Consider the following 26523-nt stretch of genomic DNA (forward strand, 5'->3'; position numbering starts at 1 on the left):
ATTAATCTACTTGCACTTTTGGTGTGCTTTGGAACTGCTAGGTTGGCAGGAGCTGGGACCAAGTAACAGGAGCTCCCCCCATCGCGGGGATTGGAACCGCCAACCTTTTGATCAGTAAGCCCAAGGCTCAGTGGTTTAGACCACAGTGCCACCTGCGTCCCTGGTACAGTAGTTAATGACAAAATCTGCATCTATACTTAGCAATTCATATGCACATTTTCACTGAGCACATGCACATTTTCTGCAAATCTGTGCCCTCTTTTTGGGAGATGCATATGTGGCTACCCTAATGACATCACAGAAATTCAGTATTTTCTGGTTTTGAGCCTTATTCTACAGGATTCTAAACATACTGATTATTCCCAACCATTGTTTTGTTTTGTTTTTAGTTTTGTTTTGTTTTTAAAGTTGCTTGGAACAATAATGTTTCTGTCATGAGATGACGTTGCCATTTATACTTTGATATTTCATTTTCATTTCACTTTTAATTTGTATACTGCATTTTTATATTACTATACTATATTATAAGGGACCCAGGTGGCGCTGTGGGTTAAACCACAGAGTCTAGGGCTTGCTGATCAGAAGGTCGGCGGTTCGAATCCCTGCAACGGGGTGAGCGCCCGTTGCTTGGTCCCAGCTCCTGCCCCACCTAGCAGTTCGAAAGCACATCAAAGTGCAAGTAGATAAATAGGGGCCGCTCCGGCGGGAAGGTAAACAGCGTTTCCGTGCGCTGCTCTGGTTTGCCAGAAGCAGCTTTGTCATGCGGGCCACATGACCTGGAAGCTGTCTGCGGACAAACGCTGGCTCCCTCAGCCTATAGAGCGAGATGAGCGCCGCAACCCCAGAGTCGGACACAACTGGACCTGATGGTCAGGGCCCCCTTTACCTTTACCTTTACCTATATTATAAGGTGCTTTACTAGCTGAAGAAACAAAACAAAAAATAGACAGCAGAGCTCATACATGTTAGAACAATCACAATAACTTTTAAATAAGCATCTTATATCAAATAAAACAATATTCAATAATCCATTAGAATAAAATAGTAATCAGTAAAATTAAATATCAGAAAGTTAATAATTAAACAGTTTATACTTATCAATCACAATAAACATTTGCTTCTTAAGCTTTGGATTTTATGGGCAATCTTGCTCTGAAAATCAATACTTGGAGACCTGTTTTGGCCTAGAGGTAAACTGCTTAGGCCTTGTAGTGATTAATTAAGGAAAGGGCACAGTGAGGTTTATATAAGTTGTGTCTGCATGTGTGTGACTCACTTCAATGTTTGGCAACTGCAGGCAGAAGATGAGCACGTACAAACAGTTTGAGTTGCAGCAGGAGGGCTTGGAAACTTTCTGCACAGTGGGCTAGGGATCTCAAGCTGTTACAGGAAATTGCTAATTATGGTTTAAATAATCCTTCATTGTGTGCTGCGATGGTCGAGGGCCACGTGGCACTAATCATTTTGCCAGGTTCTTTTCATGTTTGAAGATGCCAGCTTGGTGCCTGCTTGAAAGTACAGCATGTAATGTGTTGGGGGGCGGGATGCCTTTTGGCAGGGGTCAGCAACCTTTTTCAGATGTGGGCCAGTCCACCGTCCCTCAGACCATGTGGTGGGTCAGACTATATGGGGGAGGGATGAATGAATTCCTATGCCCCACAAATAACTAGGCGGAGCAAGGAGAGCACACAAGTAGCAAAAATAAACATGTAGACAGTCATTTTCACTAGTTGCCCAAAACATGATTAGCAGAAATAAGCAAGTAACATTGACTATGTAGCAAACAAAAGGCAGGGGTAGGCAACCTAAGGCCTGTGGGCCGGATGCGGCCCAATCGCCTTCTCAATCCGGCCCGTGGACAGTCTGGGTACCAGCCTGTTTTTACATGAGTAGAATGGGTGCTTTTATTTAAAATGCATCTCTGGGTTATTTGTGGGGCCTGCCTGGTCTTTTTACATGAGTAGAATGTGTGCTTTTATTTAACATGCATCTCTGGGTTATTTGCTTGACTGCATTAAGGAGAGCTACATATTTTTTTACCATTCTCCTTGATGTTGGGGTGGGGAGAGCATCAAGGGTTGGTGTGCTTGGGCATCTATTAAGGGGCCCCTTTGACAAGAGTCCTCTGGACCTCTTCCTATGACCTGCACTTCCTCTTCAGCTTCTTGACCCGCCTTGTGCACTCACCCAGAAAACAATGGTAGTATGAAGGTGGAACAGTCAATGTCACACTGCCTTTATGCTTGTGGATTTTTTCCTGGTAGCCAAAATGGTGGTAGCAAATGATGGAAATGAAGAGGAGGAGCAAGTCATGATAAGGACAGTGAGGAGGTGATGGGGGTGGTGGTCTGTGGAGGGTTTCTTGCTGAAGGTCTCTACTATACCTGGACCCAACTCTGCCTGATATGCTGGCTCTTAACGTGAAGGGATTTTATCTCAGGCCGAACTTGCAGTGTACATTTAAAGTAGTATAATACTACTTTAAAACAGATATAAATCTGAACTGGAAGTAAAAGATGGAACTGCATGACTCAGATTGAGCAACAAAGCCGAATGGCGGGAGGGAGGGAAGTCTTATGCTCAGCAGAGCGAATGGTATTGAGAAGGGAGAATATATGTTGAATATGTTTTGTTTATTTGGAAAATTTAATAAAAATTATTTTTTAAAAAATAAAGTAAATAAAAATAAAACAGACATAAATCTATTGTTTGGCTGGCTTAATGAACAAACCTGTTAACATGACAAAAGGTGTTGAGGGCCATTAGGGAGAGGAATTATTTAGCCTGGAGAGTGAGATGTTACTAAGGGAATAGGGTTTGTGTTTAAGGGGTCAAGGAAAAGGGAGTTTTCAATGGAAGGAGAAGGGAGAAGAGTTGAGAACCATCTTGGGAGGGGGCTGTCTGCAGGTTGCTTCTGCTTCTACCTCTTGAAATGATGGTGCCATAATATCTGAATTCCCTCCATTAAGGCTGAAGGTGTAAATAGGTGAATAAACCATAATTCTTAAAGCGCAACCGTCTTCGCTGTGTCTTCCTTTCTCCAAAGGGACACAGACCCTGTGTGGATGCCTGGGACCCCATAGGGTCTTGCTACTGCTCGGCAGAGAGAGGGGAAACATCTGACTTTTGTAACAGTATCCTGGGAACTAGTTTGTTAAAGGTGCTGAGAGTTGTGCTGGGACAACTCACCCTGGTAGAAAGGGTATGAATAATAATAATAATACAGTGGTGCCTCGCTAGATGAATTTAATTTGTTCCACGGGTCTTTTCTTATAACAAAAAAATCGTCTAGTGAATCCCATAGGAATGCATTGAATTTTTTTTTTTGAATTTTTTTTGCCCATAGGAACGCATTAATTGGATTTCAATGCATTCCCAATGGGAAACTGCGATTCGCTAGATGAATTTTTCGTAAAATGAATTCATCTAGCGAGGCAACCTCCACTGGAAAAAACCTTCGTTAAACGGAAATTTCGTTAAGCAGGGCATTCGTTAAGCGAGGCACCACTGTACTGCTTTCCCTCCTCACAGAGCAACAATTCCCAGAGTTACCTGGGAAAAGGGATTGACTGCTAAGCAGCCGCGACGCGTCTCGCCACCGGAGGGAGGGCGGGGATGGAAGGAGGGAGGGAGGGGAGAGCGAGGCAGCAGGGAGAGGACTAGCCCAGCGGCTAAGCAACGGATGCAGCGCCAGCGCTCCTCCTCCTCCTCCTCGCTCCAGAACGCTTTGCTTTGGGGCCCTCCAGCAACTCGTGGCCGGCTCCCGCATGGCACACACAGCGTTCCCCGCCCCTCGGCAGATACGCCGAACCTTCCTGCTGGGCGGAGTCAGGGGCAAAGCACCATGTGCACATGCGGGAGCTGGCTGCGACTCCGCGAGTTGCTGGAATGGAGGGCCCCAAAGCGTTCCGGAGCAAGGAGGATGGGCATTGCCGCTGCGTCTGTTACTTAGCGGCTAAGCAACGGACGCAGCGGCAGTGCCCATCAACCTCGCTCTGGAACACTTTGGGACCCTCCAGAAACTCACAGCCAGCTCCCACATGGCGCACACGGCACTCTCTCCCCTTGGCAGATATGCTAAAGCTTCCTGCTGGGTGGAGCCGCGGAGGCACTGGCCCGCCCCTCAGCTCCGCCCAGCAGCGAGAAGAACCAAACCAAACCAAACCAAGCCAGCCGCCGCCGCGCCCAAGGCCGAGTGAGTCTTTTCACCAGGCGCCACTGCGGCGGGGCTAGGCTTGGAGTTGCGTGAGCCGGGGGGGGGGGGGCGCCGAGTGGCACCCTCCTCCAGAGTGGCACCCTTGCTATGCCCCTGCTGCTAAGCCACTCTGAGAATTACATCTGTGAGGGGAATGTTCTCCTTCGTTGTACTAATTACTAATTTGCCTACCATATTTCGTTATGATATATTTCTTTCCCATAATGGAATAACGGAGCATCTTATGTTACAGCCCAGAATGTTTCCTATACATATCCTGTCACTTGGAGGCTCTGCTGTCGAAAAAGTGATGAGCTGCCTGGCTAATGCATCTTGGGCAGAAACTGAAAATCGTTGTGAATTCCTTAGTGACTGATAACATAGCTCGTAAGAGAGCAAGTGCACTAAGCAGTTGGTATATGACTGCTTTCCACAAACTATCTCTTTGCGATTTGTGGCGTAGGCTCTAATCCATTACAGTAAAACAGCAATTGCTTTCATTTTGTATCTCTGAAAGATTAATAGCTGAAGCCTTGCCAGTGAGTCATATGGTTACCTGTATCCCGGGTAACCCCTCTCTGTTTAGCTAGTCTAAGTCTGATTGAAAGGGGATTATGAAAGAAAATAAATTTATATAGGCTCTCTGCAAGGATGTGGGTGTGGGTGCTTTCTATTTATATTGCACACACAAAGAGAGGGTTATGCACAAACGTAAACACAAGCCATGGATTTGGGAGGAAGCAAATGCTGTTTGGACTCATTCCACATTGAAGGCAGGGCCATCCAGTTCCCAGGAGACCAGTTTAAAGCAATCCAAAGCAGAGGGGATCACAATATGAGAGTTGGGTATGATGCATTTGGCAGTAAAAATATATATGAATATAGACCAAGGTAAGGAAGCTGTATGTGACCAGGAAGGGAGGCTAGCATGTTGTATCTCTCCTTTCACTCATTTATTCTGAAATGCACAGCCACATTACAACAGCACTTCAGAGCAGCAATGCAAAACAACAGCATAACCATGCACAAAGAAATGTTGTTATATGTAAACACCATAGTTTTAAAAACTAATGTCAGAGCAGCATAGCAGTTTTAAAGGGGGTGACCCTTGGGGTCTCTTAATCTCTTCTATGATTCTATACTATTTTGTGCAAATCTGTAACTTGTGTTAGAAAGAAAGGGATACACCACAAAGGTAAACAAATATTCACATACAGTGGTACCTCTGGTTATGAACTTAATTCGTTCCGGAGGTCCGTTCTTAACCTGAAACCGTTCTTAACCTGAGGTACCACTTTAGCTAATGGGGCCTCCCGCTGCCGCTGCACCGCCGGCTCACGATTTCTGTTCTCATCCTGAGGTAAAGTTCTTAACCCAAGGTACTACTTCCGGGTTAGCGGAGTCTGTAACCCGAGGTACCACTGTACAACATGTTTCCAGAAATTATGGTGGGTACTAATTGAGGGGAAGGGCCAACATGCCACAGCTCAAATACATCCCATCAAGCACTTGCCACTTGGTTGGAAGGGAAACTTTGAGATAGATTTCAGAAGCATTAAACTGGAAGTGCTCACAAATACACACAGGGAGACAGGAATCTAGGTGCACATGAATGCCCTAGTGTGGAGGACAAGGCCTAAATGGTGAGCTATTGAGCATGATGCTCTATTCCTTCCCTATGAGCAACAGCTATCTCTTCCAGACTAAAGCCCCTATTGGCTCTGCTGACTCGTAGCATTCAGTGTATGAAAGGTGGCTCCAACCAGCCAGCATTTGAATCCCTTAATACTAACAGTGACACTGAGAAAAAAGGAAATTGAAGCTGTTTACACACTATTCTTTAAAAGCGCATTCAAAGCACATTCTTTCCCTCCAAAGAATTCCAGTTGATGGGAATTCCAACTCTGTGAGGGGTAGACTGCAGGGCCCAGAATTCTTTGAGGGAAAGACAGTTTTTTGTATTGAAGAGGATAGATAAAACGTACGGCACGTGACCATAATTGTTGTTGTTTTTATATAAATATAAAATACATTGAGATGTTATACATCGGTGATCATCACCAAACTAACATCTCACTATTAAATTGATATGCATTTGGCATTTCATTGTTTATTTCATTTGTCTTTATTTTTGTTTTGTTTAGCTAAAAACTTAAAAACCTTTAGCAAAACGAAATGCTTCAATAAAGTGTTTCCGTTACTGAATGGAATGAAATCTGCCCTGATGACAACTGCCTTTGTCTTGGTTTGATAAGTCTGTTTGCCCTTCTTGGGCACGTGGTTTTGCAGGGGGGGGCCAGGCCTCCTCTGGAAACTGGCCTATTGCAGGGGGCATTCCCTGGGCATGGAACCATCTGACCAATAGCAGCACATGATCCCGTGCCCAAGGGAAGGTTAAATAACTGACCTGGTGAGCCTTTCGGCCTCTTGTTTGCTGTGCCAGTTGTCCCACCCTCCCTCCCTCAGGTTAGGGTTATTTGTGGATGGTACAGATTTTGGAGGAGGAGGAGAAGGAACAAAATAGATACGTCAGGGGTCAGCAAACTTTTTCAGCAGGGGGCCAGTCCACTGTCCCTCAGACCTTGTTGGGGGCTGGACTATATTTTGAAAAAGAAGAAGAAAAGAATGAATTCCTATGCCCCACAAATAACCCAGAGATGCATTTTAAATAAAAGGACACATTCTACTCATCTAAAAACACGCTGATTCCCAGACCGCCCATGGGCCAGATTTAGAAGGCGATTGGGCCGGATCCGGCCCCCGGCCTTAGTTTGCCTACCCATGAGATAGGTGAACAACTCTGATTAGGGGATTGCATCAAGAAGGATACTAAACGACTAAACAACAACAACTTTGCTATGGACATTGTTGGTCATCGGATTGAGGGGCCGGGCAGGAATTTTCCCTATCTGGCAAATTAGCACCGCCACTTGGGTTTTTGCATACCTCATAGCAATCGTCACAGCTTTGTAAGGCATTGGGTATAAGCCTAGTCTTGGTTGGTTGCAGCCTCTGTCTGCCCCACCACGGGTAAAGGTATCCTGTTAAAAGGATCTGAGAGGAGTAGCTCTTGTCCGATGCCCAGAAGGGGGATAGGGCCATACCACTTCTCCAGCGGGGACAGCCTAGGGGATGCCCTGATTTGATGTAGGTCATAGGGTGTGTGTCCCCACCCCATTGGTTTCACCTTTAGAAAGACTCCCAGTGGACATGTGGGAGGACATCACCATTTGGGTTTTCCCCTACCTCATAGCAATTGTCACAACTTTGTAAGGCAGGTGGGTAAGCCTAGTCTTGGTTGGAGGGGAGGTTGTAGCCTCCTCCTGCCCCTCCACAGGTAAGGGTAACCTGTTAAAAGGATCCGGGAAGAGTAGCTCCTGCCCGATGCCATGGCTAGGGCCATACCACTCCATCAGTGGAGACCATTTAGGGGACACCACGATTTGACCTAAGTCAGAGGGCATCTCATCCTCGTCCCCCACTGGCTTCACCCTTAGTAACACTCCCAGCCAACAGGTAGGAGTGACCTATGCAGTTGCTTATCTCAATGCCTATGGCCAAACCTTCACATCTGTAACCAATAAAGTTGTGGCCTTATTTGATCCCAAACTAATATATTGTGTATTGTCTAGTTATTTGCCCCTTAGGGTACAGAGTGGTCACGGGGTCTCACCACACAACATATTGCCCTCAAAAGATACATTGCTTTTTTTCCCTACCGTATTAACTCTGCTGTCCTCTTCCTGTTCTGATACATCTCTCGGGACGATTTCAAATGGTTTTCTGACTCTGGAGACTTACTGATTATTCTCTTGACAGTGCAAGGCTTTATGTAGCTTTCACACAAGGGGAAAAAACCATTTCCCCCGTTAATAAGCTTTTTGAGAAGGAGCATTGTGTCTCCTCCATGGAGACATCATGTGTAGTGACTCTACCTTGGTATATGTGTGCTTGCTTAGGGGAACTAGCTAAGCACCTGCAAGCTAGAAATATTTATTGGGAAACCACATGTAACTTTAGCTGCATAGTTCTGTCTGCCCCCCCCCCAATTACAAGGGCAAGGGCCCCCAGTTTGGATCAGGCACCTATTATATTTGCTAGGTTTTAAACCCTCCACCCCTGATGTGGCCCCAGCCTAGATCCAATTGAAAGGGACCCTTTTTTGCAATGCAAATTGCAGGCAAGACAGGAATCTGGAATGGGACCACTGCAGAAGGGTGTGTAGCTTAAGGCCCCTTTACCAACACAACCCCATGTTAGGGTCCTGATCTGAATCAGGGCCCCACACTGGCCATGTGTGAAATTTTAAAAGCTCTGAGCTCAATAGAAAACTATCCAGCTGTCAGAATGCCAAGCAATATGAGCGCCTGTAAAAATGGTGGCCAGATGGCAAACAGGACTGGGCTCCTGCACTTTTAGTAGCACTTCAGCAAGGCATCGTTTGCGTGACAAGCTATAACTGCCGCAAGTGATACTTGCTGAAATTCCTTCTTCTACACATGCATTAATGGGGTTGGGAACCTGTAATCTTCTGCAACTAGCCACCCTACTAGCAAGCCAGACAGACTTTAAGTGGAGCTCCATACAGAAGTCAGCCATTTCTTCCACATCCTCAAAACCGTATTTAATCATTTGCTTTTGAGGAAAGAAGTACATATGCCATTATTATTATTATTATTAAAAAAGACTGTAAAATGTCTCTATGCCTTTAAATTACACTGGGGTACTTGCTATCAGTAGACCATTTTAGTACCTGGAGTGTCTGTTTGCCAACTCTCTTCTTCTTTTTTGTATATAATTTTTATTACATTTTCTGTTTTACAATTTAAAGTACTGTATTCATTTTTACATCCTTGAAATAATAACTTAATTACACTGTTGAATTTACCTTAGTGTTGCCGGCATTTTCAGCTGTACATGGTTATTTCCCATATATTCAATAAATATATAAATATTCCCATATATTCAATAAATATTTTCCAATCTTCTCTAAACATTTATTCTTCTTGTTCTCTTATTCTATATTTTAAGTTGCCATTCTTCTTTGTTTGGGACCTCACTTGCTTTCCAATTTTGGTATAACAAAACACGGGCCGCAGTAGTGGCATACATAAAATAACCTTCTTCTTTTTTAACACCTGGGAATTTCAGTGTGAATTCTCCCCAACAGAAAGGACTCTGGGTTTTTTTTTCTTTTTGGAAAGTACTTTTAAACATTCATTTTTTTTTCAATTCATTATGGATCATTTCCCAGTACTCCTTTACCCTTTTACAAGTCCAGCACATATGAAAGAACACCCCCTCAGCCTCTTTGCATCTCTAGCACTTATCTGGATTCAGTCTTATACATCTTAGCAAGCCTACTCGGAGTTAAATACCAGGTGTTTGCCAGCTCTCTTCTTTGCTTGCTGCTTCTCTGCCCACATGTTGCTGCTCAATTCAATGTGGCCATTTTGTGCACCCATGGCTACAGTCCACCTCAGTCAGAGAGAGATGCTGTGGCTACAGCATCCTGCATGTGCTCACTGCCATAAGAAGGAGGCTGTACTCACCAGACCCTTGCTTCTGCCTGCCTCCATGAAAGAGATAGAGTTGTGTGACTACCAGTTGTCTGAACAATCTGCTCCCAAACTGCCCACCTGAAGGAGAGACTCTGGCCATTGTGACCTCATGCTGATGCTTCGTACCTGAAGAAAAGTGACTGGCCATTGTGACCTCATGCTGATGCTACTTCATTGAAGGAGAGTGAAACTGCCCAGTATACCCTTTCATAGGTGCTGTCCCCTTAAAGCCAGGGAGAGACTGCCATGCCCACACTGCCAACAAATACAAGTGTTCTTGTATCCCAGACCAGAAAGGGTGTTTTAAAACTCTGTTTCTTGCTCTTCCATCGTCTCAAATTTAAGTTGTCCCATTCTCAGGCAGCGTCATCCAGCAGAAAAGAAGAGGACATATCTCAAGGGTACTTGAAATATATAACATACTTTGTGTCTTTTATTTTAATGTTTTTATTAAAAGAATTTCTACAAGTAACAAAGCTTTTTTTAAAAAAGTCATATTGAGTGAGGAGAATGGTCCCATATTCTTGTTCTTTCCCCCAAGTTGCTCATGTCTAACTTCTGTCTGTCAAGAGATCTAGGCACATGGTGGAGAATAATGCATTGCTTTGCCCTCTTGGTTAATACATGCTGATAAATCTACCACACATTAACTTGCCTGACCCCTTTTTTGAACCAATTAATTATATTGTCCTTCACAAAACCCAGGAGGAGCAAGTTCCACAGTTGCACCTCTCTTCACATGGCCTCTAGGCTTTGAACATGTTTTTTGTTTCCTTTCCACCTTCTTCCTAATTTGTACGTCCTGTCATTTGTAACATCTGTCTCTACAGTATATGGAAAAAAATATTATCAGAATTTTCCCTCTTCAGGTGAAAGAAATTATGAAACGGCTAATTACTAGAGTGGTATAGAGCCTTCAGGAGGTAGGTTAGCACATTGATTTTACTGCAGCATTAGGCAAGAGAGAGAGAGAGAGAGAGCTTAATTCTTGCTTTTCGTGCTTATCTCTTGGAGTAGAATGTGCTAATAGCTTCCAGTGATTTCTTAACTTGGGCATATGTGTGTATGTAGAGCTGTTGAGACCAAACTAGATGATGTGGAGGCCTTCTGACTGTTTTTATTTTCACTTTAACGTAGCCAGGAGAGACTCCAAATTTTATCACAGTTGAAAGGCTGAAGAGGATGCTAAATCCTTTCCACGCAGACTGTTTTCCCACTCATAATTTCCACATATTGGGCAATTAGGACTCTCTTCTCAACTTCAGATGTATCGCAACTAGCCGGTGACTCAGACCGCCTCCAAGACAGTGAGTCAGGCCTCAAAAGAATCTGCCCTGAGTGGCCATTCTGGGATGAGTTGAGGACGGGTGTAGTCTAACATGGGCAAGCTCACATTCCAGGATCCAAGGGTCCAGAGGCAGATGAATACATGGAAAAAGTTTCTGAGCGGGCAAACAGAGGAACCAGAGGCAAGGACATTGTCAAAGTCAGCCAGGGGGCAATATCTGAGTCAGCAGTATCATTTGCAGGAGGTGTGAAAATAGACAACCCATTGGCATTCTGACCTCCCTCTGCAGAAAGCACCCTATGGCCAAGTTAAGAGGTCCCTGTAGTCTTCAAGCATCTTCAAGGCGTGAGTGAGACCATTTTCAAAGTTTAAAATGGGGAGAGAGTCTTTTTCAAACCCTCCTCAAATACATCATGGAAATTTCTGGAACATCCACCTGTTCATGGGGGTGGATTGTCCCTCAGAATCACGGGTTTCTACCCAACATTATTCTATTTCTAGTATTTCTAGTATTCACTCATGAATACATTCAGTTTTTTTAAAATCTGCATCAGAATTTGAATTTAAATTTGTGGGTGTGTGGGTGTGTGGGTGGGTGTGTTTGAAATTTATTTTCATTTGAAATGTGTTCTCCTCAAATTTATTTCCTTTCAAAATAGCACACTTTTAAACATATTTTATGCACTTTTGAACCATCAAAATGATTGGGGACTGCAAAAGCTGCTGCATAATGAGGTGCCAATCTACAGATTAGTGCAAGCAAGGTCAGTTTATACTGGAATGATAAAAGATCAGATTCTTAAAGTATGCCTACATGGAGCCAGCATTTTAAAGGAAGGGCTCCACAGTGCTCTGCCCAATGGCACCTTATCATTGGCAAGTGCTTTTTGGTAAGGTTACCAGATTTCTTTTCAAAAAATCCAGGGACACTTTTTTTAAAAAAGAGAGAGAGAGAGAGAGAGAAAAGTTATTTTAAAAAGATTTATTTATTTTTTAAAAAATTAAGAAGTGTAATATCTTCTCTTTTGTGGTCTCCACTGTTGCACGGCCTTCCTCTGGGTCCCGGCCTGCTCTCTTGGAGTGCTAGTCACCGTGGGGTAGGCTCGGGTTGGGCCTGGGCTCAGCCACATGTCCTTGCCCTCCTGGTGCTCTCAGTGGCGGCAGTGGCACGGCAAGGTCGGGGCTCCCCTCTTTTTTCTCCTTCCGCTTTCTCTCTCTTCCTTCTCCTTCTCCCTGTGTTGGCTTCGGGGTTTTCCTAGCCCTGGAGTGCTGCTGGGCAGTTGGCCAGGTGCTCTCACTCCCGGCTCGATTTGGGTCGGTGGCCTAGCTGCCAAGTTTTCCCTTTTCTCACGAGGAAGCCTATTCAGCATAAGGGAATTTCCCTGAAAAAAGGGATAACTTGGCAGCTATGGTCAGTGGGGTCAGCGGTTCCCCCAGTTGACGCACCAAGCATCCCTGGTTCCCTCTCGGCAGTGGCGGTGGCAGCGGCAGTCTCAGCATCCCAGAGCCAGCCTGGTAGCACAGTTGGCTCTGGCTGGCTTCAGGAACTGTTCGCTGCCATGGCACCCGCCATTTTGCCTTGCCGGAAGTCCCCATATGATGTGCCTTGTGCCGTTGAACCAATCATGCAACATTCATTCCCTACTAATAAATCTACAGTACAACACTTAAAATATAAATCTGGGGACATTAAATGAAATCCGGGGACATTCCGGGGATGGATTTTGTCCGGGGACAAATTTGTAAATCAAGGGACTGTCCCTGGGAAACGGGGACATCTGGTAACCATACTTTTTGACAAACTAAAGGTTGTATGTGAGCACTGCTCCTGGAGTAAATTTCACACTTTCTGAATTGTCACCTCCAGTTCAGATGCCACCCCTGCCCATTCTACCCACATTTTTATGTTGGAGCTTCCTTCATGCAGTCATCTTTTTGAAAACGGATTTGCTGAAGTGATGTGAGCTTTTTTTGACAACGATAATTAGTTGCTAAGTTGAATGGAGGAGGAAATTAGTGGCTTTAGCACATACATACAAAACATTTTGATTTGTTTGTCATTCTCTTCCTTAATTAGTTACTCTTCAATCATGCTTTCCTCTTTGCTGCTGACATTTTGTCTGATGTTTTATCAAGAATGGCATATCTCCCTCCCTCCCTCCCACCATCCCCTGTTTGATAAAATAAACACACTATTTTCCCATCAGAGAGCACTGAAAAATACCGAAAAGCAAAATCCACCCCAAAACAATAACACTGTGAAGCAAAAGGAAGGATTTCTTTTTTCACATGTTCCAAAATTGGTACAAAACCAACTGCATGCAACAGCTGTTTGAATCCACTTTTATATTTTGGGGAAATTATTTCTCCCTTCTAAACATAGGACTGTTTGTCTAGTTTGTCTTCTTCTTCTTCTTTGGCAATCACTCGTAGCCAAGTAAGATTGTCTTCCATAAACACGGTTTTAACAATGGGTCTATAACTGACTGTGGAGGTCAATTCTGGATCCACACATCCTTCCACAGTGGGGACATTGGTTTCCGTGCGGGAGTTGATCACAGTGTGGATTTGCCAAGCGTGCCTTCCTCTTAGCACGTTTCTCCTTTGCGTTCTGAGTTCGAGTGTCTTCAAAGCCCATGACACCTTTGGTAAAGGCTGTTCTCCAACTGGAGCGCTCGCAGGCCAGTGTTTCCCAGTTGTCAGTGTTTATACTACTTTTTAAAGATTTGCCTTGAGACTGTCTTTAAACCTCTTTTGTGACCACCAGCATTACGCTTTCCATTTTTAAGTTCGGAATAGAGTAGTTGCTTTGGAAGACAATAATCAGGCATCCGCACAACATGACAAGTCCAAAGAAGTTTGATGTTGAAGAATCATTGCTTCAACACTGGTGATCTTTGCTTCTTCCAGTACACTGGCATTAGCTTGCCTGTCTTTCCAAGTGATGTGTAAAAATTTTCAGAGACACCGTTGATGGAATCTTTTGAGGAGTTAGAGATGGCGTTTATAAGTGGTCCATGTTTCACAAGCATACAGTAAGGTTGGTAGTACAATAGCTATGTAAACAAACATTTTGGTTTCCCTGCGAATGTCCTGATCCTCGAACACTCTGCACTTCAATCAGGAGAAAGCCGCACTCACAGAACTCAGGCGATGCTGGATTTCAGCATCAATGTTGGCCCTTATGGAAAGGTAACTGCCTAGGTAGGAGAAGTGATCAACATTTCTAGTTTGTACCATGACAAGGAAAGGAGTTTTGCTTGGGTTAATATGAAATACTCCCTTCCATTCAAATGAACAACACCATCCTAAGTAATTGTATGATCGTATAACTGAATACAACCCCACCACCTGCACATGGTGGCGCAGCAAGGGTGTGGTGTTGCACACTGCTCTACCATTTTTTAGCATCAGACAGGAAGCAAAGAAGCATTGATTTGTCAAGATCCTTAAGGATCTGTGGGGAGCACGGGATAAAGAACACAGCGGGAGACAGAATGTGGATCGGATGGTCGCCCTTTTATTGTAAAGTTTCAGAACTGTCAATGATTAACTAGAGGTGCATCCTTCATCTAATGACAAGTGGTCAACTCCAAAAGAGGTGGTGTCCTTGCATAGGTCACATCCTGCCAACACCCCAAAACTCCGCCATAGAGGAAGTGCCTGGTCCTCACATACTTCTCAGACCTCGCCCTGTCACATGCCTACTCCTTAAACATCCCCCTCTTCTCAATCTTGTGATCCTTGGGGTTTTTCCACCACTCTGCCATTTTCCCATTGTCTTCCTCCTAACCTGGGTCTGACCCTTCAGGCTTGGACCAGCCTCCCCTGTTCTAACCTGCTCTAACCGGTTCCATCAGGATCCTCCCAACTCTGGCCAGCCCAGTAGTGACCTGCTGCCCTCTAATGTCCCCCTGATCCAACTAGTGGATGCGTGTTTGTGCATACTGACGTACAGGAAGGTTTGCCAGCACTGTACGTTGTGTTGATAGCTGAGGGTTTTGATAGCTAGCTTTTATCTGATGCGGTTTGCCAGCATCAATCTAAAATCACTGCTACAAGGATCCTTACAAACATGCCTGTCTGGTGTTTGGCTTGGACATAGGAAGCTGCCCTATAGCAACAAAACTGTCCTAACTCAGAACTCTCTAGTCTGGTTGATGGGAACTCTGTAGGGTCTCAGAAAGAGGTCCTATAAGAATTGAATTTAGGGCCCTTGGCAGGCAAAGGATGTGCTACACTGCCCTTCCCTGTAGGTTGGATAGGCTTGCCTCATCATTTACAACCTCTTGGGACTTTGCAATACCTGGATGCCACATCTGAGTTCCTTGGAGTGACTATGCTTTGCTTCTTTAGAAATAGCATTTTTATTAACAGCTGATCAGAACATGCATGCCGACAGATGTATATTTGTTTTTCTGTCATCTTACAAATATGCAGCAACCTTGGGCTTTCAGACTTCTCCTTTAGAAAGTTAAAAGCACCAACAGGTCTACTCTAGGAACTTCACAGTTAACATCTATTACAGAAAGGTTGACTTGCGATTCCTTTTGAAAGGACATCCCTCGAGGAATGAGGGAGCATCACTTGCCATGTGTTTTTATGCCCTTGAATAATAATTTTTGAAAAGAAAAGAAAGACAAGGGAAAACTGTTGGAATGATCATATTTGTACCGCTGGAACACTTCCATTCAGAATGCAAAATATGCCCACTACGTCTAAGCTAACTAAGAAAACAAGTTGCATTTTGATTCAAAAGCGTTGGCGCTTTTACCAAGCATGAGGCAGCATATTGTTAGGCATGTAAGTAGGTCAGACATTGTGTTGAATGATTGTGCTTCATCTTCTGCCATCTGGCAACATGAATCAATGTCAGCGGGATGCAAAATAGGACTCTGCAAAGGTGACCTTGGTGACAGGATTGGGCCATGGAAAGCAGCCTGTTAAGAGGTTACCTGAATTTATAAGGACAAAAACCCCACCCCCACCCCCTGCATGATGGATTCCTCCCAGTGAGCTAAAGCTCTCTGCAAGCCTTTATCAGAAGAGGCTGAACAACCTCTGATGCAAACAGTGTGGTCTGAGTAGAATTCACTTCCAGCTTTCCCCAAACAATTTCAACCTCCTTGGGTGGGGGAGAAGAGTGTTCAGGGTCTGAAAGCGATCCCTGGTCCACCATAGATTACTGATCTCTCTCTCTCTCTCTCTCTCTCTCTCTCTCTCTCTCTCTCTCGATCTCTCTCGATCTCTCTCGATCTCTCTCTCTCTCTCTCTCTCCACACTCACACACCCACACACACACAAACAAACAAACAACCTGTGTCCTCAGGTTGTTGGATAGGCAGAGTAATTTGGCCAGTGAGAAGGGCTCTCCCACCTACTTCAACAGGTTACTAAGATGGAAGGGTTGTTGGGGCTATGCACCACCAAGACCTTTTTGCCCCAGACATATCCTTGTTATCAGTGGAAGCCACTTGCAAGGTACCTTGAATTTCTGAGGAGATACATGTGCGAACCCAAGATAGGAACTGGGGGAAGTAACCCTCTGAGAGAATTTGGAAGCCCTCCTCCGGAGGAACCACAGAATTTCCTCACTTACACCCTGTGCCCATTAGGTAAAGGTGAGATTTTAGCCCATTCTCCTGATATTCTGTGAAGGAGTACACTGGAGAGTCTATGTCAGGATATGAAAAGAGTTGAGACTGTAAAGAAGGGGCGGCCTCGAGGTACTCCTGAACTACAATTCCCATATCCTTGACCACTTGCCGTGCAGGCTGGGGCTTATGGGAGTTTTAGTCTAACACCTGGAGGGCCAGATGTTTAAGTGTGGTGTGGAGTTATAGACATGTGAGAAAGGAAGACTGAATGGGACTTGGAAGGAAAATAATGCATACTTTTTTCATTTGTACCCTGCCCATCTGACTGAGTTGCCCCAGAGGAAGTCTGTGGCTATTGTGCTGCAGGAAGTAAAGAAGGGGGGGGTATCAAATTAATGGTAATGACTTTTAGTAGTAGATTGTGATTTCTGGAAAGAGTAGGAGCCAGATTCTGAGTGCCATCAAGGCATTTTATCCCATTAGCAAGGTGAAACTCAAAGAAGACTCAGTCTAAAACATCTAACTGCAGGGGTGGAAGCCCTTAGTATCTAAAATAAAATAAGAACTTACGGGCTTTATTCAAGTGCAGGCTTCAGGCTTTCAGTGATGAATTTGAAGCTAAGTACTAATGGCATCTCCACCTCTGAGTCCTAGTCTCCATAATGTCTTATGAAGACTGAGATTTCCATTACCATTCTCATTTAGAAACAACATCAGTTAAAGCAGTAGGCAGGGCCGGTCCAAGAGATTTTGGCACCTGAGGCAAACCAAAAAAGGTTTTCAGCCAGGGAAGAAAGGTTGAGTGAAGATCTACATTGGGATCTGCAGCCCTTGTGGATCCTGCTGCCTGAGGCAGTCACTTTGCCTTGCCTCAATGATGAGCCGCCTCTACCAGTTGATTTTGCCAGTGATCTGGATCTTAGCAAGACAGAAGTTGACTCACTCAGACCCATATTTTAATCATAAGCATATACACAAATCCACAGGCTGGATTGTCTGATCTTGTCACACCACTACCCAACAAGTACATGGATACAGAAATGGCAATATTGTCTGCATATTTATGTGACCACATTCAAAGATGAATTCTGGCTGCTTTTCTCCAAGGTGCGACGGCATGCAAAGGTAGCCACAGCTAGCTCAGCTTCTGCTTATTACTTATAAAAAGAGAAATAATTCAAGGCAGCACACATTTTGAAAATGATTCACCATACGGATACTCCAGGTGCCTTGTGACTTGATTAACATTTGCCAGCACTATCAGGATATATCATTTTAATTATTATATTTTGTATTTCTGCATCACATCTTAGTTTTTTGTTCTGTGAGCCGACCATACACATACAGTAAAGCAACAAACAAAAATAAGATAGGATTCAGAATTGAATGTAAGCAAGCCATAGCCTGACAAAGACTCTAATGTTCTACTTTTTGGTGATGGTTGGTCCTGAAAGGAACAGGTGCTGTCAGCAACCATCGGCAGTTGGACTGCTTCTGTGTTGAATGTGGCCGGGCTGGTGCAGAACGACAATTGTGGATTCATAGCGAAAATCCCCGCAGTACCCAAGCTGCGTCTGTATCCCAGTTTCATTAGCACTGTTTCACAATGAGGGGTGCAGTGAGTGCTTAGGGGGTTAGGGACAAGTGAGAAGAGCAGGATTGATGTGCAGACTTGAATAATGCAAAAACAACAACAAAAATATCCCGCAAAAGCGAGATTCTAAAGCTCCCCTTCATTTTAAATCCCCCCCCTCAAATCTGTTGTACCAAACATTCTCCAATTTCATTGAAAGCAAAATTGGACCTCGTGTAGGCAGATGTGTTTGTTGTTTACATGTCTGCCCTGTTCGTGTCTAATATGAGATGGGGGGTGTACTTCTAACATCAGTAGGAAACACATAAATGTGTTTAGCTGAATCCACCCACATCATTCCACTCTTTTCTCTCTGCCAAGTGTCCCATGTCTCATGACATCCCATGCATGTGTTTCTCATATATGTATGTATCTGAATATTCACACATTACTCTAGCCCTGCAGGTTCCAGTACCAGAACTGAGATGGAATGGGGCAGGGAGAAACAACTGAAGTATTGTATGCATAGCTGCCAAGTTATCCCTTTTTTTAAGGGATTTTCCCTTATGCTGAATAGGCTTCCTCGCGAGAAAAGGGAAAACTTGGCAGCTATGATTGTATGGAGGTGATGCAGGGATAAGTTCAGCTTCCCTTGGCCACATACTCCTTTTCATGTGAAAATTAGATGCAGTTGCACTCATTCATATGCAAACAGGGCATATGATGAAGGACAAACATGGCTGCCACACATATAAGAAACATTTCAGGTGATCTTCTGAAGCGAAATGGAGGTGAACTTGGTGACATATATAAACTTCCTATGGAAAAGAGTGTGCAGTCACCATTTAACTTGGATTCTGTCTTTTGTATTGGCTTACCTGTGAGTAAGCCCCATTGAATTAAATAGGGTTTGTCTCTGAATAGACATGGTTAAGAGTGTGCTGCAACAGATTCAACAATGGACCAGAAGTTCCCGACACAAATGCAAAAGGGTATGTGTTGTTGTTGTTGTTTAGTCATTTAGTCGTGTCCGACTCTTCATGACCCCATGGGCCAGAGCACGCCAGGCACTCCTGTCTTCCACTTCCTCCCAGAGTTTGATCAGACTCATATTGGTAGCTTCAAGAACACTGTATGTAATTTCAGAGTACATGAGGTAAAGGCACATCTGGAACACTCGCTTATGTCTAGAAATGGAAGAGTTAGATATTCTATATGGCAGGGATGACAACCTGTCTGGATGACTTCGGTTAGAGTCCAATTTTTTATCAACCCCAGCCAGCATGGCCAACAGTCAGTTCTGACAACATCTAGAGGACCACAGGCCTCCCCTGCCCTGCCCACTCTATGATTTGTTTTTCCTGTCCTGTTTTCTACCTTGATAATATAAGCCTACTCTATTTTCTCTTGTTGTTGTTTAGTCATTAAGTTGTCTCCGACTCTTCGTGACCCCATAGACCAGAGTACACCAGGCACTCCTGTCCTCCACTGCCTCCCGCAGTTTGGTCAAACTCATGTTCGTAGCTTCGAGAACACTGTCCAACCATCTCGTCCTCTGTCGTCCCCTTCTTCTTATGCCCCCAATCTTTCCCAGCATCAGAGTCTTTTCTAGGGAGTCTTCTCTTCTCATGAGGTGGCCAAAGTATTGGAGCCTCAGCTTCAGGATCTGTCCTTTCAGTGAGCACTCAGGGCTGATTTCCTTCAGAATGGATAGGTTTGATCTTCTTGCAGTCCATGGGACTCTCAAGAGTCTCCTCCAGCACCATAATTCAAAAGCATCAATTCTTCGGTGATCAGCCTTCTTTATGGTCCAGCTCTCACTTCCATACATCACTACTGGGAAAACCATAGCTTTAACTATACGGACCTTTGTCGGCAAGGTGATGTCTCTGCTTTTTAAGATGCTGTCTAGGTTTGTCATCGCTTTTCTCCCAAGAAGCAGGCTTCTTTTAATTTCGTGACTTCTGTCACCATCTGCAGTGATCATGGAGCCCAAGAAAGTAAAATCTTTCATTGCCTCCATTTCTTCCCCTTCTATTGGCCAGGAGGAGATGGGACCAGTGGCCATGATCTTTCTATATTTCCTCTATTAATAAGATTCAGGGGTCTCATGAATCCATACTAGCAGTGCTATTGAGCTGCTGGTGCACTCCATTTTGAAAATGCTAGAAGTATAATATCCTTTGTGCAATAATGTAATAATATGCATATTGTGGAAACAGTAGCATCTGCGTATAGTAAAACCAATAAAACGTGCTCATTTAAATTACCCTCTAATGTGTCTCTAAGGAAGAAAGCCAAGAATGACTCATATAACTTTTTAGTTAATGGGAAATGGAATATGTAATTGCTTGTTTTACTTAATACTACTTTTCTGTTGCCTCAAATGCACTTTAGTTTATTTTAGAACTTACCTTCTCAGCTGAGCAAGTGCCAAAGCAAAAATAATAATTTTAAATAAGTAGACAAATCAACAGCTGTCGTAAGGGGTCCTAGCGATGCTCGATATGGAAAAAAAAAGTTGCGTAATTCCTGTGTGCATGATAGGATTTCCTTTGTCACCAATCCAAGCACTTACTTGCCATAGATAGATTTAAGAGGGAGATAGACAATTCATGGAGGATTGGTCTGTCAGTGGCTATTGGTTATCATGAGGCCAAATAGAACCTCAACGCTCACTTACTAATCTTTGTAATAAAATGTTACATCTTATTAAGATACTTTTATTGAAATTTTCAGTTTTATTTTAAGCAGCTTTGGACATGTTGTTGTAAAGAAGTAGAAGAAACAGCAGCTGTGTATGGATTTTATTTTCCAGCAAGAATAGGAAGAAGGGCAGCGGTCAATTTTAGACTTCCTTAATACGTACACCGTGTTTTCCGTTTAGAAGATTGTTTTTTGAAATGTCAAGGGCAGACCTTTTAAAGTCAAGAGGCTAAAGATGGAAGTCCAAGATGATTTGTGCTTCAAAATTAGTCATAATGCCTGCAGCTCCAATTGACATGATGTCAATTTCAGGCAACAGTAATTTAAAGAAGATGCAGTAGGGTCAAGCGGCCTTTACTCATTTATTTTTCTTTTCATGTGTTGCATAACTGGAATGGCTTGACGTGTGTATATTCATTACCATAGAGATTTATTTATTTTTAAGAAAAAAGAAAAGAAAGAAGTTTCTGCACAGTAAGGGCTATGTGTGTGTTTTATTAGTTTTATTAGATGTTATGGTTGCAAAATTATTGAGTTGGCTATTCCCAGCTACTGCTCAATGTGCCCCCAAAGTTTGCAAAACTAGTATGACCAGAGACCATGGCAATACACAGCTTACTCACAATAAATAAAAAAATTCCTTCAGTAGCACCTTAAAGACCAACTAAGTTTTTATTTTGGTATGAGCTTTCGTGTGCATGCACACTTCTTCACAATAAATAATAATAACATGATAGAACATCACAGGTACAGCTGGTGTAATGAAGCAGTCTCTAGCTTTTGTTTGTTCACATGACTTCCCTAAACCATGCCAATCAAGGATGGAATTGCGGGAGGGCCATTGCTCAGTGGAATAACAAATATTTTGTTTGCAAAAGGCTTCAGTCCCTGGCATCTCAAAGTAGAACTGTAGATCTGCAAGGGATCCCAAAGTTGGTAAAATGCAGTCTTTTGTCATATTTCTACCATTATTATTTCTACCCAAATAATACAGACACGTAAGGAAACCGGGCATTCCTATGTACCTACTCCAGATTTATGAAGAAAAGTTTGTTTCCATAGAAGGTATTCTTTCCAAGAACTGCCCGCCCTTAGTAGTCCTTGAGCACAGCCTCTGACTTGGCAATCAAAATGATGGATGGGCATATCTTCTGCTGTGGAGATTGCCATTATCCCCTGGGTGGGGGGCGGTATCTTCTTTCCTGTTGAAACTATTCTCTCTGCACTCAAAAATAGATTTGTAACTTGAAGAAAGTGCTGTCACATTTTGATGAGTTAGAATGGACAGAGCAGTTTCATTGCCTGGATATGCATACCAACCAGAGAAACGTTGAAGAGGGTGGCATTAAAGATGCGTTCAATGACCTTTTTGTTGTTTGTTAAGCACAATGATTAAATACTTATTATTATTATTATTATTATTATTATTATTATTATTATTATTATTATTATATCATCCATGTTTGTGTGTTACTAGCTGTTTTGTTTAAAATGTCATATTCTAGTTTAGAGCAATTGCCATTCTCCTAAAATTAAAACGATCCTTGGTTTTGTTTTAAAGAGCATAGAAGAACCAGAAGTAGAGGAGGAAAAACAGAAGTAGAAATGGAGTATGAGACTAGTGAAAGTGAGTGAAACATTTGCCTTTCTTCTTTAGCAAAACTAACAACTCTCATTTTGTACATATTAGTAGGAATCCTAACATAAAAGCCATTGATTCATCCAATTCCTCCCCCCCCCACCCTCGATACGCACCTTTGCATGTTTTAATCCCTGATGTTGTTTGTTTGTTACTTGACAAAGTCTATCACTGATTATTCTATTATTTTTTTCTGTTAAGAAACTTGTGCTGTTTTGAAGTTCCACTGCCTGCAAACTTCCATGCTTCCATTAATTCCCACCTTTACAATGAGCAATGCACGGTATAAATATATGCAATTAATGATAATTAAGAGGGCTGTGGAGGGCAGGTAGCATTGAGATCAGGAGTATTACTCTTTTTTAAATGCTGTATGGCCATGAACTTCACATTTACGATTTTGTTCCCACTTCAGACAAGTACTTGAAATGGTGAAAAGGAAACTTGGAGGTCATATCAAATTAGCATTTTTGAAGTGATTGTGTGAACTCTGAGTATCAGACTAGGACCTGGGAGACAAAGGCTCACATCCCCACTTGACCACGAAGCTCACTGGGTAACCTTGAGCCACTCACTGCCTCTCAACCTCACCTGCCTCACAGGGTTGATGTGCAAAAGAAACTCCCCTGCAAAAGAAATGTGGATAAAATAATTGATGAAAGTCACTTGATAAGATAGTTTGGAATCAAATTATCTGGAATAGAGAAGCACAAGGGAATGAGACATGTCAGAATAGAAGAGAGAAAGAAAAATCACGTATAACAGAAGCAAGGATGTCCTGCAAATCAGGGTTTTCTGCATTTTGAAATGAGAATGAAAAATCTTCAGAGTGCCTCGCTAGGAAGAGTGAACTCTTAAACCAGCACTTGAAACTGGTGTTGTTGTGTTTTGTTGCTTTTTAAAAAAAATAAGCCAGAAACATCACTCTGCTCTGTAGTTCAGTGCCTCAAAACTGGAAAATAAGGGGCTCAGCACAATTTAGACCATGTTGACATCAGCTGCATGCTGCTTTCCATGAAAATAGAAATTAACATTTCTATCTGTCCCAAAGTAATTTGCATACTAACAAAGCATGGCACCCCCATGGTAAAGTAAGTCCTTGCTTCAAGTGATTTTGAAAGCCCTAGATACCTACACATTGAGTAGCCATGATTTGGCCATGATGATTATGGAACAGTTCCTTTGTGACTAGTCCTCTTTTCATAATATACTCCTGGGGATGCTTTGCTTGCAATCACCAGATGGAATGGCATTAAACTTGTCCTACCAGGGCCCCACTCTGATAGAGCATACCTATGTTTGTATGTAGCCATTTCCTATGTTCAGGCGGTGATATTTCCACTTTTAAAAGGATAGCACAACTGGTAAAATCTCTCCCTGAGTCTAAATCAGGCATCCCCAAACTGCGGCCCTCCAGATGTTTTGGCCTACAACTCCCATGATCCCTAGCTAAGAGGATCAGTGGTCAGGGAAGATGGGAATTGTAGTCCAAAACATCTGGAGGGCCGATGTTTGGGGGTGCTTGGTCTAAATGGTGATGCTCAATACGTAATTACCTAATTCAGTATACAAATGTCTCAATCTCATAGCTTTGTAAGCTTTGCTGTTTCTCGTGAACTTTTCTTTCAGAGGAAGTCTATGAGATTTTCAGTGCCGGATTTACGTATAAGCTAAACAAGCTATAGCTTAGGGCCCCACTCTCTTGGGGGGTGCCCCAAAAAATTAAAAGGAAAAAAACCCCTGGATGTACATTTCTAAACTATAAGATAATAAAACAAATAAAATAAAACCTACATACCACAACAGTGTTTTGTGTTGTGTAGGCTCCTATTTGTTGTGTGCAAATGGCTTTAGATACCTATTAGGTCCATAAATTACCATATAGCATATATTAAACATAAAAAACAGCGACAATTTGTTGTTGACAAAGGACAGCTGGACATACAAAGGGCCCCATTACTTTAGTAGTTTAGGGCCTCATCAAACCTAAATCTGGCCCTGGAGATTTTGCACGCATACAGTCAACATTCAGGAGACCAGGTTCCCCAAGGCAACTTGCTTTGCAGGTTAATTGCACAGAAGCTTTTGGGACAAGTCCATGTACCAAAATGCACTAAAATGTCCATTTTAAGATGAAATACATTGGAATAAAATAATACTTAAATGTGTATGTGGGCTTAAGTACGGATTTTAATGCAGAGCTGCTGTTTGTTTACAAATTGATAGATGATAGATTAACGAGGAAACTACATGGAATGCATTTTTTAAATGAGCACATGTGAAATTGCATAGATGGATCTGCACACTGCGTATCTCAAGGGCTGGTAGTGGCAGTTATTTGCCATCTGATGGAGGAAACTCTGGCACATCTCATATAATGTCATTAGCCCTGCATGCTAATGGGAAAGGAGAAATGATCTGTTGATAAGAAAGCTTACAAAGAGGCTCACTGGCAGAGCACATACCTAGGTTGCAGAAAGTCTCAGTTTCAATCCCTGGCATCTCCAAGCAAGGTTGGGAGGGACTTCAGACTGAAACACAGGAGAACCATTGCCTCTCAGTGTTGACAATACTGAGCTCGAAGGACCAATAGTCTGACTTAGTCAAAGGCAGCTCCCTATGTTCCTAAATATCTCAGAATACATCCTAATGCAGTTACTATTTATTTTCTGAAAAATAAATTACACAGAAGCAAATTTGGGCTGAAACTCGTTCTTCCCTAGGCGAAGGAGCGCACACTCTCGTTTCCTGATAAGAATCATTAATAGCTTGAGGGAACTGTTAGAAAAAGCTTCTCTTCCACCTTCCCTGAGGCTGCTTAAGACATGTGTGACTGACTGTGGAGCTTGTGCTTCCAGTCGGCTTCAGAAGGCTCTGCCTTCTACACTTTGCGTCGTTTCTGTTTTAGCCTTTTAAAATTGTAAATCATCTTGGGTGCCTTGGCAGAAAGGTGGAATATGAATGCAGTAAAAAAATAAAAGCAGAAGATAGCGAGCAATTTTAGAATAGGTGCTATGGCAAGCTAGCTAATATTGGGGGGGGGGGGAGATGTGAAATTAATATTGAAACCTGTTTTTCGGTGCAAAGTACGGCCATTTTCTTTCACATTCAATGCCAGTATATACTGCAAAATTCTTATGTACATCTATTCAGAAAAGATCACATTAAATTCAATGGGATTTGCCCCCAGATAAATTTGCTTAAGATCCCATCCTAAATCTCTTCCTCTGAAATCAGTAATACTTAAATGTGATTAGCTTCTGTGCAGTATGTTTTATTATTTAATCCTAAATTTTCGTTAAGCTGGATGCCTCACAGCTAGACTGTGAGGAAGACTAAACTTAACATAGCTTGTGTAAAAAATAATAATCTGGAAATAATTTTGTGAAGGATTTATTTTTGGTGAATACTAGTATTTGTTTCTTTTTTGGGGAAAGCAGTTATTTAGTGTAACATTGTCCACCACATATAGAATAGGCTCTTCCCCCCCATCTTTAGTTTTGATTAGGTAGAAAAGGCATTCAGAGAAGGAAATCACAATTTAAAAAAAATAATGTAGAAGATCCAGCCAGAACCTTTTGAATTCTACCTGACTTCCAGCTACACTCCTTGGTTTATTTTCATCCTATTAGCAAGTCAAAGGAGTCCCACCAAGTTGTCAGAGCATTTACCAGCATCCTTAAGTACCTGATGGATGCCTCAGAGAACAGCCAGGCCATTTCCATGATATATTTCAGTAGCAAGAAGGTCTTCATAAATATATTGCATGGGGAAAGCAGCTGTGCCTTTGCACTGTGCCTTCCACTGTTCTCTCAGTTGCCCTCCATGCTCCCAGGCAAAAGGTGGCAACATCTCCCCCTGCTTCTGGTCAGGAAGGAAGCACGAATATAGACTGGAGGGGCGGGAGGGGCTCAGCTACTCATAACAGATGCTCATGTGGAGAAGAAACCAAGCCCGATCCCCA

The 26523-nt window shown here is 43.0% G+C and overlaps 1 protein-coding gene across 3 annotated transcripts in view; it reads left to right on the forward strand.

Annotated features, from left to right (window-relative positions):
• Positions 1–26523, forward strand: part of PLCB1 (phospholipase C beta 1) — a 426994-nt gene that overhangs the window by 381380 nt on the left and 19091 nt on the right. The window contains exon 32 of one of the 3 annotated variants that reach the window (XM_088665570.1): positions 22482–22547. The exons of the other annotated variants lie outside the window; for them this stretch is intronic. Within the exon in view, the coding sequence (XP_088521696.1) occupies positions 22482–22523 (42 nt within the window). The 3' untranslated portion in view covers positions 22524–22547. The remainder of the gene's footprint in view (positions 1–22481; positions 22548–26523) is intronic. 3 annotated transcript variants of the gene reach the window in all.

Source organism: Zootoca vivipara, chromosome 3, assembly GCF_965207765.1.
Source record: "Zootoca vivipara chromosome 3, rZooViv2.hap1.1, whole genome shotgun sequence".
Classification (NCBI taxonomy): Eukaryota; Metazoa; Chordata; class Lepidosauria; order Squamata; family Lacertidae; genus Zootoca; species Zootoca vivipara.